The sequence below is a fragment of the Bacillus rossius genome, chromosome 7 (genome assembly GCF_032445375.1).
Source record: "Bacillus rossius redtenbacheri isolate Brsri chromosome 7, Brsri_v3, whole genome shotgun sequence".
Classification (NCBI taxonomy): domain Eukaryota; kingdom Metazoa; phylum Arthropoda; class Insecta; order Phasmatodea; family Bacillidae; genus Bacillus; species Bacillus rossius.
The window spans coordinates 52,935,765-52,958,176 of record NC_086335.1 but is presented as its reverse complement, the minus strand read 5'-3'; the positions used below and the strand labels follow the sequence as shown (position 1 = coordinate 52,958,176).

At 40.5% G+C, this 22,412-nt stretch overlaps 1 protein-coding gene across 1 annotated transcript in view; it reads left to right on the top strand.

Moving 5' to 3' along the window:
* Positions 1–22,412, top strand: part of LOC134534028 (tyrosine 3-monooxygenase) — a 51,666-nt gene extending 29,254 nt beyond the window's left edge. Inside the window, exons 3-11 of the mRNA XM_063371971.1 lie at positions 1,174–1,260; positions 2,937–3,077; positions 7,228–7,373; positions 7,597–7,940; positions 8,670–8,866; positions 9,535–9,670; positions 13,403–13,529; positions 19,461–19,690; positions 20,568–22,412. Of these exons, the coding sequence (XP_063228041.1) occupies positions 1,174–1,260; positions 2,937–3,077; positions 7,228–7,373; positions 7,597–7,940; positions 8,670–8,866; positions 9,535–9,670; positions 13,403–13,529; positions 19,461–19,690; positions 20,568–20,748 (1,589 nt within the window). The 3' untranslated portion in view covers positions 20,749–22,412. The remainder of the gene's footprint in view (positions 1–1,173; positions 1,261–2,936; positions 3,078–7,227; positions 7,374–7,596; positions 7,941–8,669; positions 8,867–9,534; positions 9,671–13,402; positions 13,530–19,460; positions 19,691–20,567) is intronic.

Genomic DNA, 22,412 nt, shown 5'->3' with positions numbered 1-22,412 from the left:
CTCATGCTTTCTAAGGTGCTTTCCGAACAGCAAGGATGTGTCAGTTACAAACGCAGCCCTTAGCAAAGGATCCAAGAGTTTCAAGACCGCATTCTGCGGGAAACTAGCTGTTAAGTTATATCCTTCTCTCCCCGTGAGCCTCCGCGGTCGATCCATTCCAATCGAGAGTCGCTGCAGAGATCGACCTTACGACGCAGGATCGAAACTCATGCTTTCTAAGGTGCTTTCCGAACAGCAAGGATGTGTCCGTTACAAACGCAGCCCTTAACAAACGATCCAAGAGTTTCAAGACTGCATTCTGCGGGAAACTAGCTGTTAAAGGATATCCTTATTCTTTCGACGCTTACATAACCTAGTGTAAAAAATAATAGCTTTTATTACATACATTTGTTTACAAAATTTTTCTTGCTTTATTTTCAGGCAATTTTAAATTTTTACACTTGCAAGTTAAACATCGTAGGGTAAAAGAGAAACATTAAATTATGTAGATAGCAGTTAAATGTCTAAACAACATTACATTTTTACTAAAACCACAATGATGCATTAAGAACGTAAGTGGTCCTTTCACGAAAGGCTGGATCGTTGTTTCTGTAGTAATCCTTGCAACTATTTGTAAGGTAAAAAAATGCTTACCTTTTAACATGGATTTTTCAATAACCGTTTAGGTTAAAAGGGTCTTTCAAGGAGGTATTTGGAAACAGCCGTAATTTATTTTTTCATTTGTCAAGGTTTATTTTTAGTTTGTTTTCTCCAGTTATTATTAATAGTTTTAGTTAAAACTTTTTTTATAAACACGAGACCAGTTTTAAAATAATGGTGCATGTTCTTAAAATAGCACAGTTTATCAGTTGTTAATTGTTTTAATGTCTGGAATTTTTCCCTGACCTACAGTAAGAATTTGCCATTACTAAATTTCGTCCGCTGTTCAATAGGCTGCCGAATACAAATTATTCTGGCCAAATGTCATGAAATATTAACATTTTTTTACTCAAATCAAGGAGCGTTTTGCAAGTAAGTAACCAAAATTTTATTTTGTGTTCTACCCCAGCGCATTTCCCTCTTAGCATGTTTATGTGCCAATAAGCTGTAGAGCTTTTGTTATTGTACTTGTGTTGTAGTTGATGTGGTAGTTGTGGCATGCAGCATGTGTGGTTTATGTCGTGTGTGGCACAGATGTGGCAGTTGAAGATAAGGTACCCGAGAATCTGCCCGCACCTGTTTTGGAGGTCAAGGTCACGCCACAGGAAGAAGTTTTTACAGGTAAAAATTTGTATTTTCGTGGTCTTTTAAAATGCATGATACCTCCGCTCTACGTTAGTGGACAAGCACGGCAATATCTTGCATTTAGTTGAAAATACATCTGATTTTCTACGCTATCTTCCCTGTCAGTATTTATCTCCCGTTCATGTTTTAAAATAACAAGATAGCTTTAGCAACTTAATGTTGTTTGAAATAGGTGCATCTGTTTCATATTAAATGTTGAGTCACTAGCATATTTCCGGTGTTCGTTTAGCATTAATGTGTTGATTCCACTAGGGATTTTAAATAATTGTTTTGTTAGAACTATTTCAGCATATTTCATTAAAATTTGACGTCAATAAAGGGAATTATCAAGTCTCTAGACATAAGAATGCAAAGTATCCTAATTTTTTAAAATTGCCTTAAAATTATAATATAGAAAATGCTTAATCTGACATATTTTACTGTAACCACCCTATATGCGTTTCAGAATGTATAAATAAATTTATAGCATAATTTAAAACCATTACAACACATAGTCTTTTAAAGCAATACTAAAAAAAAAGGCTACACAGGGTCTTGAGAAAAAGCGTACATTTGGTTAGAATTATCTGCACCTCAAAAAGACTGGTGAAAAAACATTTATAAAGACGTGAGAGTCACACTTAAGTATTTTTCTTCCACTTAAAGAAACACATTACGACATTTTCTGCTAAGCGATTTTTTTCTTAACTGTTTAAAAAGTTAGCTTTTGGGCCGAGTGAACATAAACGCTTCTCAAGGCGGAAAATTCACGAAATTTGCCTAGTTGCGTTAACATACTCGATATGGATTCTGCTCTATCACGAAATGTATTTAAAACCTAATGGACAATCGTTAAGTTCAGATTTAAAAACCACCGGTTTACCTCCAGCAGTAGCTTTGAATGATCAATCAGAAATTTTACAAAAAAATTCTTGTGGAGTAAATATAATTTGGAATATTAAAATTATTTATGTTTATAAATGTGTAACGCTGCTGAATGAACAAGGAGGAACGCGAGCGCGCTGGTAGAACATTTAAAATTCAAGGCACTTACAGCTGACTGTATAGGATACTTATATCGATTTTCCGAAACATTCGCATGCGCACCCCCTTTGCCTTATTCTTTCGTTCACCTCTCTCTCGGTTCTATTTTTTTGGAGGGACGGGGTGGGGGACGAATTATCGCACAAAGAGGAGAACGAAAACGAGCACAGCAATGTATATGGCATAGTTAGAGACCGGAAAAATTCGCGGGTTCAATAACCTTCAGGATAGACTCCAATATCCACTACACACTCGGGAAAATGCCAACTGTCCATTGGCTGCTGACTTGTGAGTCGTCTCGACCGGGTGGCCGGCGATTCGACACGTCTATGAGTGAGGGTCTCTAATTGGCCCCCCAGTCCTCCAGATTAACAGTGGACCAATGGCAGAAGCAGCTCTAAGGTGTAATTATTTGAAATTCAGCATAACACGAAATGAATCCGCGAATTATTCAGGTCTCTAGGCATAGTGCATCCCTGCCCTTTCCGCGTCAGAAACGTTTCGCGACGACCGGACGGAACACCTCTCCTGCTGCGCATGCATGATGCTGTGTCACGTAGTCGTAGTTCACTGCCGCTAGCGGAATGGCTTCGGTGTGTCCTGCACGCGTGTTGTTGCTGTCGGAACAGACTCTCGCACGGTGACCGTGAACGGCCACGACGACGCCCAAGCGACGGACGAGGTCGACGACCACTCCGGTTCCGACGTGGACGACGACGTGTTGGCCGGGGACGAACAGCTGACCAACGGCCACGAAGAGTCCGATGAAGGTCAGTGTTTCCCTCCCACTCAGCTGTCGACCCATCAGCAGGCTGCTTCAACTATCAGCCATCCTTTGGGGATTTTTGGAAGACGTACCCTCTGCGTATAAGTACGCTGTTGGATATTACAGTATACTAGCTGCAGTACCCGGCGTTGCCCGGGCTGAACACACGGAGCTTTAATTGTCTGCGAGTTAAAGCAAACTGGATAGCGCTATATTTATGACAGTGTGTTGGACGTAGAGAAATGTCACACAATTACTGTTTGTATGTTTATGATCTATGATTTTTTTGTTTACCCATGGCGATCGGTTATTTATTATTTATTATTAATTATAAATTATTAATACCATTAATTGAAATAAAAACTATCCTATCTCTCAAGTTGGAAAAAAATTACACATAAATGCCAATTTTCATCGAAATCGGTTGACTTGGTGAAGAGTTCACTGGAAACAAATATCAGGACACTGGATTTATATATCACAGTATATATTTACGGACTTTTCAACGAAGAATAATTCAAATCGGATAAACGAAGAGTTGTTCGTGTTTTCGACTTCCGAGTTGTACGTTTCGTTCTAAACAAAGTCAAACACACGCGTGGACAAAATAAGAGTGTTCTTACTGTAGACTTCCACAGTTGGTGAAGGTTTTGTTAAAATTCCAAGGATATTCTTTTGACTCATGTTCAAAGTAAATGAAGTCAGTGTCCATCAATTTACGAAGATAGCCGTAAATTTATGAAGAACCCTGGATAATTTGTAACTAGAGTTCTTTGTATATTTAAGGTGAAAATGTTTTAACTTTGTAGTTTCTTTTATCGTCATCTTCATTATAATATTCTTCATTATTATTTCGGTGTACTTAATTTAATCAATTTCAGTCGAATTTTTGCTAATGTTGTTCAACGAATCAGTTTCGTCTTGAAAGCGCATTCGCATGTTACGCTTTATATGTTCTTTTCTGACCAACTTTTAGCTCAGCAATATACCCATACGGTAAGTCCGACTTTCTTACCACCACCCGCAAGGTAGCCTCGAGAAATGTAGATGTTAAGGACGTGTCTGTTTTATTTAATCATCCAAGGATAAATGACTGTGGTTATTACTTATTTTTACTCAACATTCAGTTATTAATTTAATTCTTTACTCAGGCATGAACCAAACTAACTAAAGCCATTTTTTTTTCATAGATGGTTTATTAACATGCATGCTTTAAAACACACGAAGTAACAAGGCAAAATTGTTTATGTACATGACGCCACTAAACATATTTACCAAAAAAAAATATTTTATTAGTAATAGTGAGACTAGCGTGCTGAAATGCGGCAATGTAAGAAATCAAATCGTATTATGAAGGGAAAGTTCGCAGTCTTTTTTCTTCGTTTTTTTTTCAAGTAATTTTCGAAGATCAATCGAGGAGTGGATGTAAAAGGCTCTCTCGCTGAGAATGCTTCCCTCTTCTAGTTCAGAAGTGGCGACCCCCGCCTTTCTCGACCCTTTCCACCCACGTCACCTTTTAGCCGCATTTTCTCGCTCCTCCGCTGTCGAAAGGAGAATTACCGCCCACCGCTGTTCTTTGAGAGACACTTCGCGCAATTAGAGAGGGTGAGTTGCGAGTGTGTCGACTTTGGGGGGGGGGGGGGGGGCGCACTACCATTGTGCGCTGCGCCCACCTTAATTGCACTGCGCGGATTTTTAATTCGAAAATTTACACCTTACGGTAATCGCATCCTATGCGTTCAGTGTAAGACATTTTTGGGTAGGAAATGGAAGCATCTAACATATGGGAAACTTACAATTCAAATATAGTACATTTCCCATGCATTTAACCTTCTTCTCAATAACTATACTAGAGATGACTTTATTTTATCGTGACTTTGAAAATCCTGTATCACTTAATTACTTAATATAGTAAGGGTGATATCGCTAGTCCGCATAAAAAACAAAAATAAGGGATTATGGAGCGCCAAGTTAAGCGGAGAAATGTCCAGGACATGATAAAAATTTTACGGCACATTTTCCATGCGATTGTGAAGGTTAAAATAATACGGTACATATTCATGAACATTATAGAAAAAAAAATTATAAAGTGTAGGAATTTTTTTTTTTCAGTGTCATAGACCTCTGTGCTAGACTAAACACGCTATAGCATACTCGGGACAATATTTTCTGTTTGTAAACTGTCTACCAGTACAAAGTATGGTACTTCATCAGTTGAGGGTCTGTTTTCGGCTCATGGCCCTGAAAGTAGTAGGTACTGTGTAGCTCGAGGATAGATGAAGCAGCTCGAATATTCAAGTGCTTGGAGTTCATGTCGTTTGTGAAAATTCATTCGTGAAATTCTACTGTCCCTGCCTAAATGGCGAGGTATAAAACGACATAAAAAAATTTATAATCTCGAGTACAGCTTGTAGGATTCACAGACATTCGTGGACATGAAACAAGCCCTTGTAAAAAAGCAGTGACGGAGCTCAGGTGGAGTGAACGAGAGAACCCAACTGGTAGTAACCACAGCCATACAGTTTTCCCCACAATCCATAAACAGAGTTTCTCCCCACCGATAACTGAGCTTGGTTTTCCGAGGTGGGAAGTGAGTTCCAGTGATATGAGCTTCTTGTGTACCCCCCTAAAACATTTTGCCACACATGCACGTTCGTGTGATAATGAAAATACGACAGTTACCGTAATGTTGAATTAATTTTTTATGTCATTAAATTCAGAAATTTTTTAATCATTATTTGCAGTGACGTAACATTTGAGCAACGCCGTAGAATTGGGCCAGATTCCTTAAAAGTCCTTTTCGGAAGGTTGGAAGACCGAACGAGGTAAAGTAAATACAATGCTTGGATGAGAGAAGACGAGGAAAAAAAATAATTCGCTATCTGGATCCATCTGTCTGGCGACCAACTCGATTTGTGCGCAAAGCGTCCCCCGAATCCACTTTTCTGAACAAAGTTACCCGGGACACTCAACGATCCCTTCCAGCCTGATTCACTTTGGAAGTCTGTGAAAAAAAGATAGCAAGAGAATGTGACACTAGATACGTCGATGTTCTAAAATGTCGTTCTCTTTGTACACATTCGAAAAATGTATATGCATTTAAAACTGACTAACACACAGCTGCTGTTCGAACACAGATGTTTCTGCAATTAGATTGTTCTGACCCGATACCTCTTAAAGATGTCCTTGGTAAAACCTTAAGCAAAGCAAGCACAATATGTGTAACTTATCTCCATTTTCGCTATGTTGTTTTCCATAAACGTCCTTCGATATTGAAGTTTAAGACATTTTAGATTAAAGCTGATGTTTATAGCCGTTGAAAAATCGTGTTCAACTACAGAATTGCTTTTCATTTTCTTCAGCTTAGTAAAATCATAAATTTTCCTATAGAAAATTTGCTTCTAAAAGCATAATCTGTAATGTTAATGTGATACTGTTAAACCCTTTTGTGAAGACTGACACCTAACGTAACATTTTGTGATCATTTGTGTCTGATCAAACAAATTTTCTGATCGGTTCCGGCGAATCTCTCATTCGGTGGTTGGAGATCTGCGATTTGACATATTTTCGGTCATCTGGTCTTTTGCGTTTTCGAACTTTGGTCCAGGTACTTGGTCTACATAGGGTTCACCTTGGTCATTGTTGTTCGTTTGGTGCGTGCCAAACTTCTTGAACATGCCCCGGAATTCGATGGCGTGCAGCGGGAGAAGTTGAGTCTTCCGACTGGGAGAGGACATCGCTCCTTCCAGTAGCCGCGTCGGGCATTAGGACCATTCACAGTTCTCTCAGCTTGGCGTAGGTTCGAACCTGCGCAACCCAACCGACAAGTTGTTTCGGGCCGAAGCCCGGCTGAGCCTCACCACCTCCTCCTCCTGGAACTGAACCCGTTTGGGTATACCAGGAGCACTACTTTGTTTGTTCGTCCAGATGTCAACCGATGGTTTGCTGGCATCTGGACGATTGGCCTCAGTTGTGCCATATGCCAATATTTAGAATGGTATGAACCATTCTTTTGCCTCGACCAGAAACAACTTATCCATTCTGTTTTAGCCGCCGTGCCTGCAGCCAGAATATAGCTTTGTCAAATTTTAAGGTTTTCCTTGTCCAAGCGACAGTCGGGTTCTGACGGGGAGGGCGCCGCCTCGCTGTTGCAGACGCGGGGATGACGGAGGAGGAGGTGATCCTGGCGAACGCGGCTGCCGAGAGCCCTGAGGCCGAGGAGTCCGTCCAGAAGGCGGTGCTCGTTCTGCGCATGCGCGAGGGAGTCGGCTCCTTGGCGAGGATGTTGAAGACCATCGAGGTGAGTCCTTGGAAATTACGTTGGAAACTTCATTGTTTAATCATATTCATTCGTATCACGTTAATAATCTTTTTAAAATATTAAAAAGAAAAAAATATATATATTTCCTAGAGACCAGTAGCACTCTACGCAAAAGCTTTCTTGTGTGAAATTGTGTCAAAATGGAACGTAGATGATATCGTGTAGTTATTATAAAGAGCTGTGTGTGTGTGTGTGGCGGCAGAACTTCAGGGGCGCCGTGACGCACCTGGAGACGCGGCCGTCCAAGCAGGCGGGCTCGCAGCTGGACGCCATGGTGAAGGTGGACATGCCCCGCCGCGCCCTGCTGCTGCTGGTCAAGTCCCTGCGCCAGAGCGCCGCGCTGGGGGGGATCACCTTGCTCGCGGAGCAGGACAGCGTGAGCGTGAAGGACCCCTGGTTCCCGCGCCACGCCTCCGAGCTCGACAACTGCAACCACCTCATGACCAAGTACGAGCCCGAGCTCGACATGAACCACCCGGGCTTCGCCGACAAGGTGTACCGCCAGCGGCGCAAGGAGATCGCCAGCATCGCCTTCTCCTACAAGTAGTGAGTGCTCTCCTTCTCTTACAAGTAGTGAGTGCTCGCCTTCTCTTACAAGTAGTGAGTGCTCTCCTTCTCCTACAAGTAGTGAGTGCTCTCCTTCTCCTACAAGTAGTGAGTGCTCTCCTTCTCCTACAAGTAGTGAGTGCTCTCCTTCTCTAGCAAGTAGCGGGTGTTCGCCCGTTTCGGACGTAGTCCTCTTTGGTCCACGCCAGCGAACCGCAATGCTGGCATACGAATTATTAATAGCCGTGTTCAAGAGTCAGCAAAATTCAGAAACGATTGTACACTGCAATTGAGAGATTTCATTTCTGGTGGTTCTACATTTTTTTTTTTTTTTTGCCATTTTTCCCCCAGGGTTACGCACTGAATCGCCCACGAGTTTTATTTTCATTTCCAAGAAATAATTTCAATATTTTTAATACTACAGAGAAATATATATAATATATATTAAATAGATAAATTTAGACATGTATCTAGTTGAAACCGAGGTCATTGTAGAAATGGTGAAGTGGAGAAGCAACTGAATTGAAGGTCAGGGGAAACAAAAGTACTCCGAGAAAACTTAAACGGCCTACTGCAACATTCTAACATGTTTCCTAGAGCGGAGTAATCTGACCAGTCTAAATTGTGTAGTGGTGGAAGGCAGGTGATCTGGCCAGTCTAAATTGTGGAGTGGTGGGAGGCAGATGATCGGGCGAGTCTAAACGGTGCCACGTTGTTTGTTTTTCTCAGCGGAGACCCCATCCCGCGCATCGACTACACGGAGAGCGAGGTGTCCACCTGGTCGGCCGTGTTCAACACTGTGTTGGAGCTGTGCCCCAAGCACGCATGCGTTGAGTACCAGCGCGTGTTCACGCTGCTCCAGAAGGAGGGCATCTTCCGGCCGGACTGCATCCCGCAGCTCGAGGACATGTCCAACTTCATGAGGAGTGAGTGGTTCTACTGTGCCTTGTGTCACTCTGTCCCTAACTGGTTCCTGTTTCTTAGTTCAACACGTTACAAGCGAACATTCTGGTGTTAGCATTTCTTTAACTAGTGTCATATCTACTAATACACACTGGTTGTTTCGCCCAAATTCATAAGAGTGAATGGTTTTTGCTGTTAATACCTATAAATTTGATAATTTTTTTCTGTACTAACTCTATTAGTTTATTTGGTTTTAAACATTTCATTACTTTTTATTAAATTGTATTGTATTCTAGTTATGAACATATGTCCGATATCTGGCGCATAGGTTAACAAATTAAAAATTTCTGTACCTCGGAGGCATAAGACACTGTGTCCACTTTTGGGCAAAATACACTTTTAACCAGAAACTTAATCACCGTTTGACAGTTCTTCTGGTGGCATACAACACAAATATCTACGATACGTCAAAAACTCAGATATTTTGGATTATAACATAGTTGAGTTATATAAGTGAAGTTCAAACTGATCTCATGAAAAAATGTGGTTGTTGTGCCTTCAAGGTAAGAGGTTTAGCAAGTGGTGACAGTGTATTATGCCTTGGAGGTAAGTGCAGTAAAGCCCAAGTGATGACGCGGGAGGAGCCTAGAAAGGGTTGTGACCGAGCTCTTTGTTTCGCGTGCCCGCGCAGAGCACACCGGCTTCACGCTGCGCCCGGCGGCCGGACTCCTCACCGCCAGGGACTTCCTGGCGAGCCTCGCCTTCAGAGTGTTCCAGAGCACGCAGTACGTGCGCCACACCTCATCGCCCTACCACACGCCCGAGCCGTGAGTACCGCACACACCCACACACGCATGCACGATGGTCCAGGTCACGTGGTGTAGCTTTGTCTCCCGGATCTGGGGGGGTCCTCGAGTGCCACCACCCTGTTAGTGCCTGTGGTTCCTTCAACACTGGTTGCGGACAGACCACGTGCGGTGTTTTGGGGGAACTGAGTCAATGGCGAATCCAGAGGTGCAGATGCCCCACTTCCTTTCGCATTTAAACACGAGCAAATATGTAACTTATTCTCACACAATATTGCGCTAGAGAATATTAATTCTACCTCTGCAAATAATGAATACGATTCTCAAGGGGAAAAAAATCGGTACATTTGCTTTACTGTTGGCTAAGACTCAAAGTTCTGAATCACAAAACTATCTTCCTGAAAACTTAATTTGTAAATTGTACTTAATAACCATAAATTAATGCTCTATATAAGATACAATTGCATCGTGTTAGTATGAACTTAATCTAATGTTTAATTATATTATAGCATTGGCACCGCAGACCCTCCTCCCCCCCCCCCCCCCCAATGAAAGAAGTTGAATCACCCAAGCTCAGTTTTGAGCTAGATACACGTTCGATGCAACTTGGTGCAGCATACTTTTTGTGAACTGTCAGTTTTGAGACAAGACTACAGCTAGCAAATATGATGTAGAGGAAAAAAAATCTGTTGAAGTACTGGAACCGTTATTTCCTTTTTTTTTCTTTTTTTTGCAATGCTAGTTCAGTGGTGCTGACCGCCGGCTTTCGATGCGAAGGGATCAGGGTTTCGAGTACCGGAAGTCACGTAGACAGAGAAGTTTAAAATTACAATTTTATGTCAATTTTGTCAAGAATTAGTTATAGAAAATACACTGAGCTTCCCATCAAGGCGACACGGAATCTATTCTCGGCGAGGTCAAGCCCGGAATTTTTTTCCTCCCAAATGTGGGACCCTGACGGACGTTGCCATGAGCCGGTTGGTTTTCTTGGGGTTTTTTTCCGTTTCCCCCACCTATGAATTCCGCCACTGTTCCATTCTCTTCTCATAACTTATCGCCGTCTCTTACGAACCCGAGGTGGAACAGACGTTAAGCCATAAGTTATTCATTTAATAATTCATTAAACGTCTATTTCTCGTACCAATTGTTTAAAAGGGATCCAATATTCCCTTTTTTCAAGGTCCAAAGAAATTTTTTTTAACACATCATATATATTTTTATTTACATTTAAACATCACTCTTAGGTTTTAGAGCTGCATAATTCTAACAGTTGTCTCATAATCTTCGAAAAATTTATTGAATATATAATGAGTTTTTTCAATGGATGTCGTTTATACAAAAGTAATTGCTCGCATCAGAATTACTCTTTTAAACCCTAGTGGTTCAAAAAAATTACTGTAATAATATTATAGAAAAGACTAAACTGAAATTTCTATTAACTCAGTGTTGACATCCAATTTAAAAAAGCATTAAAAAAAAATTAGGTACCTCTTTATCATAGAATGAATGCCTAGTAATTTTAAAAAAATAAAAGTGTCTAAAGACAAAAAAAGTAAACCTTGAATAAGAACTTATATGCATATGCACTTATATGTATAGGTTATAAGAGCGCTATAATTTTCACGGAGGAGACTGTACCTGATCTTAGGAGCTACTGTCGAATCGACGGCAAATTAAAAACTGATGTCCTTCGATTCCTACGTATTTATGTTCATACCTTTACCCCTCTCCCACTTCATCCTTTCCATAACGGAATGTAATCCGGTAGGAGCCTTCAGGAGGCTGAAGAGCTTAATCCTCTTTCTTAATTTACCTGTCCCCTGGGACACGGAAACCACACTCTTCGGAGCAGAATCTCATTTCCAAGAGTACAGGCAGTAACACAACCACAATGCAACCAAACGGCGATAACTTTATACTCGCATTCTCATGGACCCAGGCTGGAATCAGAAATAACTCCAGCATTGACCCCAATAAAAGTTATCACGCCACACAATTATTCTGTTCTGCCATTCACTTACACAAAGCAAATCAGTCCATATAGGTAACTATTTAGATGATGATATTTTTGCAGGTGCACGACTCACGTTTGGCCATCTTTTTTTTTTTTTTTAGCTAATTACAAGCAATCATAGGTAGGCATATAGTTCTGAAATACTTGCAAAACCTGTTTAGTTTGAATGAGAAATAATCCCGATCGGAACATGTTGAGAATACATGTAACCAATTGTTGAGTTCAACATATTCCAATGAAGTATGTATCACTACAAAATAGTGTCCGTAGTAATATACTTGGTTTGGATTCTTACCTGGGCTTTTATGCTTTGTGTTGTCCCAGTACCTCCAATAGTCATAGTTAAATCGTTCCCTGAACATCTTTCAGTATTAACCGCGCAAATAATAGGCTTGTTATAATAAAATGAAGTCAAATTGTTGAATATTCGATTATCATTTTTTTATTGTTTGAACAAGTTATGCTTGATAATAATCAGTTTTATCTCGAAGAACGTATTTCATAATGCAAAAATAACCATAGCCCATGTGTCGCACAAAGTTACATTATCTTTCTTGGCAACTTGTTTCCAGTGGCGGATCCAAGATTTTGGTTTGGGAGGGGCTTGACCCAGCTGAGGCTAGGCTTTATCAAGGCAAACACTAAAACAATAGTGGACCCAGATGCTTTTGGAGGGGGCTTGAGCCCCTTAGCCCCCCCTCTGGATCCGTTACTGCTTGTTTCCAAAGGAATCTTGTGGAAGAAAAGGTTGTCGTGTGCGCGTGGCGATCGCCTCGCCGCCTCGTCGGCGTGGCCTCGCCTGACCGGCGCCCATCACACAGCCCGGGCTAAGTTAGTTAGCGCCGTCATAACAGGCAATATGCCAGCCCCTGCCCCGTCGAACCCCCTGACGCGGCTCGATTAGCGAGCAAGCTCCCCCGAGCTAACGTCGTTAGTCGGCAGTCTCCCTTGCCCCGGCAGTCGGGACGACGACGAAACAAGGAACGAGGGGAGAGGAAACAATTTTTTTTTTAAGTTTAAGAGGAAGGGTCCATGATGTGTCGCAAACGAAAATTATTCCTGTGCTTTCAATCCTGTGTTAATTTCTTTCTCGCCTGTTGATGTTCCACTATCAAAAAAAAAATCACCCAATTCAGCCCAGCGAAGAGTTCGTAAAAACTTCACTTCATTGCAGTCGTCGTGCACCAGAACAAATTTCGTTAATGCGTTGGCTTTTAACAGCTGACCATAGTTCGAAATACTGCTCGATTACACTCCATATGTGCCTTTAGCCGCAAAGTTGCGCCACCTGTGTCTTTACAGAAGTTGCTTCTTGCAAGCGGCATATGTCTCTGTCGTAAATTTTGGTGTTTTACCAAGACCTGTTTTTTCGAACACCTGGTTTCGTTACGAGAATATGATATTTCTCCTTAATCTATAAGTGTTCCTCACTAACGACTCTTAGTTCAAGCTGTTGACAGCTGACAGCATGTGAAGTAATCGCTTCAGTAGCTTACTTCCCCGATTTTCTTCAAATCCTCTCCTTCTCCTTGGTTGCCTGCTTGGATAAATAATTGTTAAGGAACTCACTCAAACTCTTCAGTTTGTTACCTATTTCTAAATTAACCTTCATAAAATCGATCACTTCCTGATACTGGGTAGTTGTGTGTGTGTTGTGGCGTTAATTTGAAGTGTATGGTCACGATATGAATTGTACTTCAAGGGTGTCCATTTCTAATTCAATTTTTTTTTGTTTGCAGGGATTGCATCCACGAACTTCTTGGACACATGCCACTCCTCGCTGACCCCAGCTTCGCCCAGTTCTCCCAGGAGATCGGCCTGGCTTCTCTGGGAGCTTCTGACGACGAGATCGAGAAACTGTCAACTGTAAGCATATCAGCATGTTCTGGCACCGAGCACGCTCGTATGTCTGTGATCGATCAACTGTGGGTGAAAATGTTAACTAGCTCAATTTACGGGATGGCTGAGATAAAGATAAATAGACTTGGAAGATATTTCCCCACCTATACTTAAAATAATGCCAGGATTTTTAACTTAGAGGGACTTTAAATAGGTTTTCAGAGAGGTAGGCCCAAATTTAAAAGTGAAAAAAAAAATCCTGGTTTTCAATCTGCCTTTGGGATCGACATATTCATGGAAATTAAAAAAGTTCCTCGTCTTCTTAAAATAAAAAAAAAGAGCTGATATTGTTAATTCAGGATTTTAAAAGCTCAGTTGATGCACGCAAACATTTCAAACAATAAATTCATCAATCTATGTCCTCGTAAAATGGTTGGCCGTAAGTTGCTGTGTCAAAGCAAAGAATATATTTGACTGGAATGCCTGAAGTAACTGGTTGCTACACTTAGTTTCCCTTGTGAATTTATCTGTGTTTAAAATCGAATGAAATTTTTGGGGAACTACTACATTCTAATAATTTTGTCAAGAGATACTGTGTTATGGTACCTGAAAAATCTCTGCCTTAATGAAAGCAAAATTTACATATGTTAAAAAATGATTATAGCATGAGAATTGTCAAAACAATTATGGCGCCTTTCAGTTTTTATCCCTCCTCGTTCACCCCATGTCGCACAAGATCTTCTGGATACACTTCATAAATGTCACGTTAACTATACGAAAAATTGTAATGCTAAGAGTGACAGAGAATACCATAGTTGTTGACATCGAGCACATGGGATATTGCAGGCGTACTGATTCACATAAATATGTCTGAAACGTTTGTGCTGTTTGGCTTAGCGGAATAATCGTGACCTGCTGGATTAAAGCGTCAGATTTTGTACAGCTCATATATACACTTGGTACTACCAAACTATGTGGTGGTGCCCGATTTTTGGGTCCGCCATCTTGAAATACGACGCCATTTTGGTTTTATCCCAAATTTTTCGTCACTCGTTAAAAAACTGCTGAATATCGCCCTAACTGTCGGGTTTTTGGCAAAACATGTAGGCATATGTATTATTAACAATTCAATTTGATACAATTTGAGCCCAAGAACGTCTATGTAGGTTGAATATTTGGCGACAAATAAATTGTTTAACTTTAATTTAGTTTTAAAATTTTTGTCATTCGTCCAAAAATAGCTGTATAGCACCCAAACTGTTGGGTTTATGGCAAAATGTGTAAGCATATGTTTTTATTAACAATTAAATTTGCTGCAATATGAGTCCACTACCATTTTTGTAGGTTGAATAGTTTGTGAGTAACAAATTTTCAAACTTTTATTTCATTGTCAGTTTTTTTACTTGCACCGAAAAATAACACCAACAGTTCATGGTACTAACAACTTTTTAATTTTGATTAAATATTCAAAATTGATGTGTTTAATTGCTTATAATATTTAAAATTTTCAATACTTTCTTAAAATTTTGCGCTAAACATTTTGTAAGATACAAGTTTCTAATAAAAATGTCTAATACTGACTGTCTTTTTTGTAAGTGTCCCATACAACATCTATTCTGGAACAGTCATTAAGTTGATTATGGATCCATGGTAAGAATACGATATCACAATAGTCTCCAAAAGTATTTGCCTCATATCTAGGAAGTGCATTTAAAATGCAAGGTCCATAAAATATTTTGACATCAAACTTAGGTGGTTCAAGATTTTTGCTAGGAGGAAGGCAAGACAGCAAATCTGACTTATCGCTTGTAAGTCTCAAATTTCCATGTTTACTTATAGATGGAGGCCATGAGTGGTTTTCGTGAGAAAAGAACTCGGAAAGATCACTTTGACGCACTTGGCATTCTACAAACAGTTGAGCGAAAAGTCCATAGTCACTTTTCAAGTCAGTGCTCAGATCACATCTATTTCGTTGTGCACTACGTCCAGGTTGCTGAAAGAGTGTTACATGATTCTTTTTAAGTGGTCTGTTTATTGAAACTATCCTATCGATGATAACATCTTTTACATATGCTGAATATTGGTTTGTTGCAGTATACAGCATTGTGCGTAGCTCGCTTACCATTTCCTTTCCGACACAGTCGTAAATGTTGATTAGTTCGTCACATTCAAGGAAGGGGTTGATTTTTGATGTGATACATTCAACTAAATTGTTGACTTGAACTTTGACTGTCTTTTGTGTAGAAAAGCCCTGTTCATGATTTTTATCATCGGTGTTGGACTCTTCTGTGATGTCTTCAAATTCATTCAAAATATGTGACATTTCAGGACCCGAAACCATCCACCTTCTAAAAGCATCTCGATTCTCCATCAGGCCAACTGCACCACCTGCAACTTTGACCATCTTGTTATTTTGTTCGTGTGCCTGGTCCAAAGGCATGCTTGAAAATGCCCTGCTGGTCTTCGGAAAAGACCAACAGCTATGAAACTGATCTTTGATGACATCTGGAATATACTTCATATCTCTAATGTGAATGGGAAGCCAACGGGCATAATTTATGTGATATAAAATGAAAAACCAAGGGACTAATTGTTCCATAACTTCAACATAAAGAGGGAAGTTTCTCTGATGGTGTGAACGTACAAACATCAAAACTTTGAGTTCTAGTTCCAAAATCAGATTCCAGAACTCAAATGTAGGGTTTCTTCCAATCATGTCTTTCTTCCACTGTACAAAAGCCTCGTCATCATGTGGTCCAGGTAAAGATTTGAATGCTTTGTCCTGAAGCACTGCCAAGAAAAGAGCTGTTACTTGATGTGCGTGTCTTGTTCTAGTAAGATGCGATGTCGTTAAGAAAGAATTGGTCATTCCGGATGATGCAAATTTGGCTTCAGTAAGAAATTCTATCCATCCAGAATCCTGCAGCAGATCACCAACCATACTCCACATAGCCATCTCAATATGAAGCCCACCCATCATTACAACATACTTATCTTCTCCATACATTTCTGGCCAACGCCACTGAACATACTTAGCTAAGGCGAATAGTGGTTGATCGACGGCAATGACTGGAACCTGGCTCGGATTGCAGCTTTCGGTAATAGCTCTAACAATATCCATGCCGTGTTTTACCATGGTTATGCTTGCAGCTTTTTCTTCGAACAAAGGTAAAAGGGATGTTATACCAGGTATAACATTAGCCTCAGTTTGACGAGATGCTTGATAAGCATCCCAGGCCACTTCATCATCAGTTTCTGTCTTTACTTTCTGGAGGATGGGAATACTATTTTTGATCCACTGTAGTTCCTTTTTCATAGCCTTTTCACACTGTTCTTCCATATTCGGCATGGGCATGTCTGGTACTTTTAGGCTTCCTGTATGGCAAACCACAGCTGGAACAATATGGTAGCTATCGGGTAGTGTTGGCTTCGTGTGGCATTCAGCAACTGGAACAATAATCTTAGGTCTTGGTATGCCAGGGTTCATAACACTTGAAAACTGAAACATACTTATGATGGTTCCATGAAAAGACCCTATAGAAGATGTTGAAGAAGGGTTATGGTCAATATTGTCCAGAGCACCTACTGTAAATATTTACTTACGGAGTTGAGTGGGACACACTAAATCATCATCCTTGTAACGTTGGCAGGCAGATGTTGTGAGCAAGTCCTGAACTTCTAACACCCGGTCGTAGCTGCCACTAATCCCAAATTCATAAAGTTGTGTTACCAGTGCCTTGTTTCTTGTGTGAGCATGGACATAAAGGCCTAAATATAATTGCAGAGGAGGTTCTTTAGACTTTGTGTGTCGCATATGTTGTGTAGATGCTGGTGTCCTAACCTTGCTATTGAACACTATCAACTGACATATGGTAAGGCATGCTTTACTAACTTTAATACTCTCTTCTTTTATATTTGGCTCATATAGAAGCATCGATACAAAAAATGTTTAAGTTTGCTGGCATTGAGTGCTCTTGACAGTTTGGCACAAAAGAACCTACGAATTTAGGAATGACTGCATTAGAAATTTCTGTTCGCAGTAATTTGGAAACCCGAGCCATCGATAGGGCTTCTTGGTCAAAATCGTGTGAAAGCATAGCATCTTTCAGTAGTTTCTGGAGACCTTCATTGAAAACCAGAAGTACGTATTTACCATCAGATTGCTCTTGACAGTCACCAAGAAAGTGTTCAAGTAGCTTTTTCTTGAGTCTTGATTTGTTGACTTTCTTCGGAAAGCCCATAACCCTTAGCCGATTTTCATATAAAATATGTAAATCAGAGAGTTTGAAAATGTAATTGCCTTCTTCCACAGATGATTCTAAATGAAGGACAAGCTCCACAAACACCCGGGATTCTGCCATTGTGTCAATATAACTGTTATCAGACGACACAGAGTTTATTCTTTTCTCCATACTTCTGTGGCGATTTTTGAAATATGTTAAACATTTATTGTGATACTTTGCTTCTATGGATATCAAATCTCCACCAGTGATTCGTGATAATAGTTCTGTATCTTGTAATTCGCAAGCCATGTTTCTCACACTCCTGTCAAGAGTTAACGTTGAACAATTATGAAGAACACCTTTCATACAGAATATGCACGTTTCGTCATTTTTCCTTTGTGACGATGGCAGCATCGTTGACTGACGTGTGAACTTTCGGCCATGATCATTCAACTCATGTTTACGCCTACGTTTTTTTTCAGTCGCTCTTTTGTTCGGTCGAGTTTTGACTGAGAAAACATTAGTCTGCACTGTTTGTGCCACTTGGCACTGTTTTCCAATAAAGTATTGGTATTACCACATTCTATAAACTCATATGGCGAACACTCGAGTTCTTCAAAATCCGCTACAAGTTGTAAAAAGTCGTCATACCTTTTCCTTGCTTCTTCGGGCAATATATGACATGGACACCACAAGTCTCCACCTTCATTATGGCAAATAATACACTTGTTCCAAGCCATTATGTTTCTCATTTTTTCCTTTTATCAAAAATCTGATACAAACAAATAAAGTTTCTTAAAAGACCTTTCCAAAAAGATTACATATTAGACATTTTTACTAGAAACTTGTATCTTACAAAATGTTAAGCGCAAAATTTTAAGAAAGGATTGGAAATTTTAAATATTATAAGCAATTAAACACATCAATTTTGAATATTTAATCAAAATTAAAAAGTTGTTATTACCATGAACTGTTGGTGTTATTTTTCGGTGCAAGTAAAAAAAAAAAAAATACTGACAATGAAATAAAAGTTTGAAAATTTGTTTCTCACAAACTATTCAACCTAAAAAGATGGTAGTGGACTCATATTGCAGCAAATGTAATTGGTAATAAAACACATGCTTACACGTTTTGCCATAAACCCAAAAGTTTGGGTGCTATACAGCTATTTTTGGACGAATGACAAAAATTTTAAAACTAAATTAAAGTTAAAAAATTTATTTGTCGCCAAATATTCAACCTAGAAAGACGTTCTTGGGCTCAAATTGTAGCAAATTGAATTGTTAATAAAACATATGCCTACATGTTTTGCCAAAAACCCGACAGTTAGGGCGATATTCAGCAGTTTTTTAACGAGTGACGAAAAATTTGGGATAAAACCAAAATGACGTCGTATTTCAAGATGACGGACCCAAAAATCGGGCACCACCACATAGTTTGATAGTACCAAGTGTATATATGAGCTGTACAAAATCTGACGCTTTAATCCAGCAGGTCACGATTCTGCCTAATATTGGCTCTAAGCCACCACACTATTACTGAGGGTTAAGAGTGGTGAGGAATCTCGTGGTTGCTGACATCTAACATGTGGGATATTGTAGGCGCAGTGGTTCACATAAATACGTCTGAAACGTTTGTGCTGTTTGGGACTTAATGAGGGCGGAGAGTGATGGATAGAGAATCCCGTGATTGCCGACGACGATCACATACATGGACGATCACGTGGATGTTGCAGGTGTACTGGTTCACTGTGGAGTTTGGCCTGTGCAAGGAGCACGGGGAGGTGAAGGCCTACGGCGCCGGCCTGCTGTCCAGCTACGGCGAGCTGCTGCACGCCATCTCCGACAAGCCGGAGCTCAGGCCCTTCGAGCCGGCCTCCACGGCGGTGCAGCCCTACCAGGACCAGGAGTACCAGCCCATCTACTACGTGGCCGAGAGCTTCGAGGACGCCAAGGAGAAGTTCAGGTAAGGACACCGTGCGAGCATCGACTCTGCTCGTCATCGGCATTGTGTAATGTTAGCAGCCTGACATGATTCGAGAAATCCTTTACCTCGGTGCTCGACCAGTATTAACCTCATACTGTCCATTCCTCAACTGATGTGAGAGCAAAGAGGAAAGTGAGGACCAAGGGAGTTTATTACCAGGTGGCATCAGCTCCTGCTGTGTCCCCCGTCATATGTTTATACTTATCTGAAATAGATTCAAAGCATTAATTTTAGTTGGAATGTTATATACCTATATTAGTCTCACCATCGAACTATAGAGACTTATGGAGTGGTATTATGTGCACAGAAAAGGAACCAAGTAAAATCTATGGATAGATATCAGGTGTTTCAGCAACATTTTTTTCACAATAGGGTTATAATATTAGTCAATGTTGGATTATTTTTTGACTACTTAGTTTACGAGCTTTAAAATGCAGAAATAAATTTAATGTTTGCTTATTAAGAATATATAAAATACTGAATCCTCTGCAATTCAGCACGAAACTTAATTAGTGACTATTAATATTCTCTGCGTGTTCATAATTCGCATATTTATTTTACAGTCTGCTTTGAGTTTTGTGAACATTCTGGTCATGTTCAGCTGTGGCCATTAAACACAGTCTAATATCGTTCTCATTTCACAATTTCCTCTTCTTTGTAGAAGTAAAACAATGCTCGCTTTTAAGGTATGGTCCATGGGATTTAATTACCCATGATTTACATTCAGCACACACTGTGCTATGTGACTGTGATACTTGTGACTATGGCTCAAAGGGACTTTCATATTTGAAGCTTCATCTAAATGTTTCCCTTGGAACCAACAAGTGTTACGAACACGGCGGACTCTGGTTTGCAGGAAGTGGGTGTCAGCGGGGATGAAGCGGCCCTACGAGGTCCGGTACAACCCGCACACGCAGAGGGTCGAGGTGCTGGACTCGGTGGAGCGACTGGAGAACGCGCTCAGCCAGCTCAACCTCGAGATGATGCACCTCACCAACGCGCTGCTCAAGATGCGGTCAAAGCACTCGTCGTCCTAAAACCCTGCCCACACTCTTTGGCTTTGTGTTTTCACCCAAATAATTTTTTTTCCACCGCCGCTCGCTCGGTAAGCCTGACGCGCGCTGCCTGCTCCTACTCAATTTTTTGGGGGGACTGTGTCCGTCTTTTTGGAGCGCCGCGCAGGAAGTCCTCGCATCCTCAGGGTCCCTTCCTCCCCGAACCGGGAGGACGACTTGACTTTCGGACGAGGTGTTCCGCGCGGCTCGCCAAAGACACTGATAACCCCCGCGGCGAGTCCCCGTGTGCCCCTGGTCACCAACCAGCGTGTGGAGACCGGCGACCCGATTCTGTCCATGTGCCCGGATGGTAGCAGGCCCCCGAAGGGAAAAAAAAGGGGCACCAACCGGCACGCGACTTAGCGGATGCCCATATTGTCCACGCGCTCGATGGTAGAGCGTCCGGTGCGCGCAGGGGCGAGCCCCGGGACCCACAGAAGGCAGTGCCCCTGGTAATTCTGGGTGGGCACTTCGCATCCACTCTCCGCCTCGAGAATCTTTGCACTTGGGACGCACTCCTTGATGATTAGGTCTACAAACCATTGGCGTACGAAAAGGGAAGGGATCGATGGGCCAGAACCCCCTTACTTTCTCTACTTAAATTTGATCAAACATGAATTATAATACTCCGGGAAAATACATACCTACCTTCATTTCAGCACACGATTGTGAAACTTATTTAAATATTAATTACATTCAACTATATAAATTATTAATTAAAATTCCTCTTTAGGTAAATGTTACGTACGCCACTTCCATAAACTATCTCCTATAATTTTCTAATACTGTTCGGAATATCAAATCATGAAGAAAAAAAAGGTTTGTTGCTTGCCTAATCAGCAAGGACTCTTAAGCACCTGTGTATACTATTCCTAAGCTATGAGTGTGAGTATGTATGAGTACATTTAAGATGTGTTCCTCACGTGAAATTCTCATACCAAATAGTTGTTACGTCTTCTAATTTAAAAGTATTTCGCTAGTTTTGTCCAAAAATGAAATAATCTTCTCTTCGACTACTGACTGAAAGTATGTGATATGTTTGTGAATAAGTGTAACTTTTATTGTAGCGCTAGTTAATTATTTTTTATATTGTTATGATATGTACAGTATCTGTATCGTTCGTCCACTTTGTCAGTAGTGTGGGTTGGTTGACGACGCACAGGCATCGGATTGTCCATGTGTGATCTTTAGCATAGAAATGATGTCGACTCGATGTCGAAAAATGTCGACGTGACAGGGTCGATAGATCTAAGCGATGATGTTTCCAAAGACATAGAAATGACTTAAAGTGCAGTTGGCATTTTGTTCTGAATGCGAATAGTGATGAAGCAATACTACTTTGTCCTTCATTTAATGTATGTTGAAATGTTGTTTAAACTTTGTTGGGATACAAGGGGATTACTTTCATAATTGTTTTGTGTATTTATATAGACATTCCACCAAAGTAGATTATCTTTAAAATGGTTAAATTTATATTTAATTCCATATGATTATGACAATTGTCAAATTCACTGCTGTTTATTTTTTTTCCTACACTACTCAAATGTATGTATCAATAAAACAAAATATTGTAACTTTAAATTATATAAAAATCCAGCTATGTACATTGAAAAATGAAAAATACAAAAACAACTGCACTGAAAATA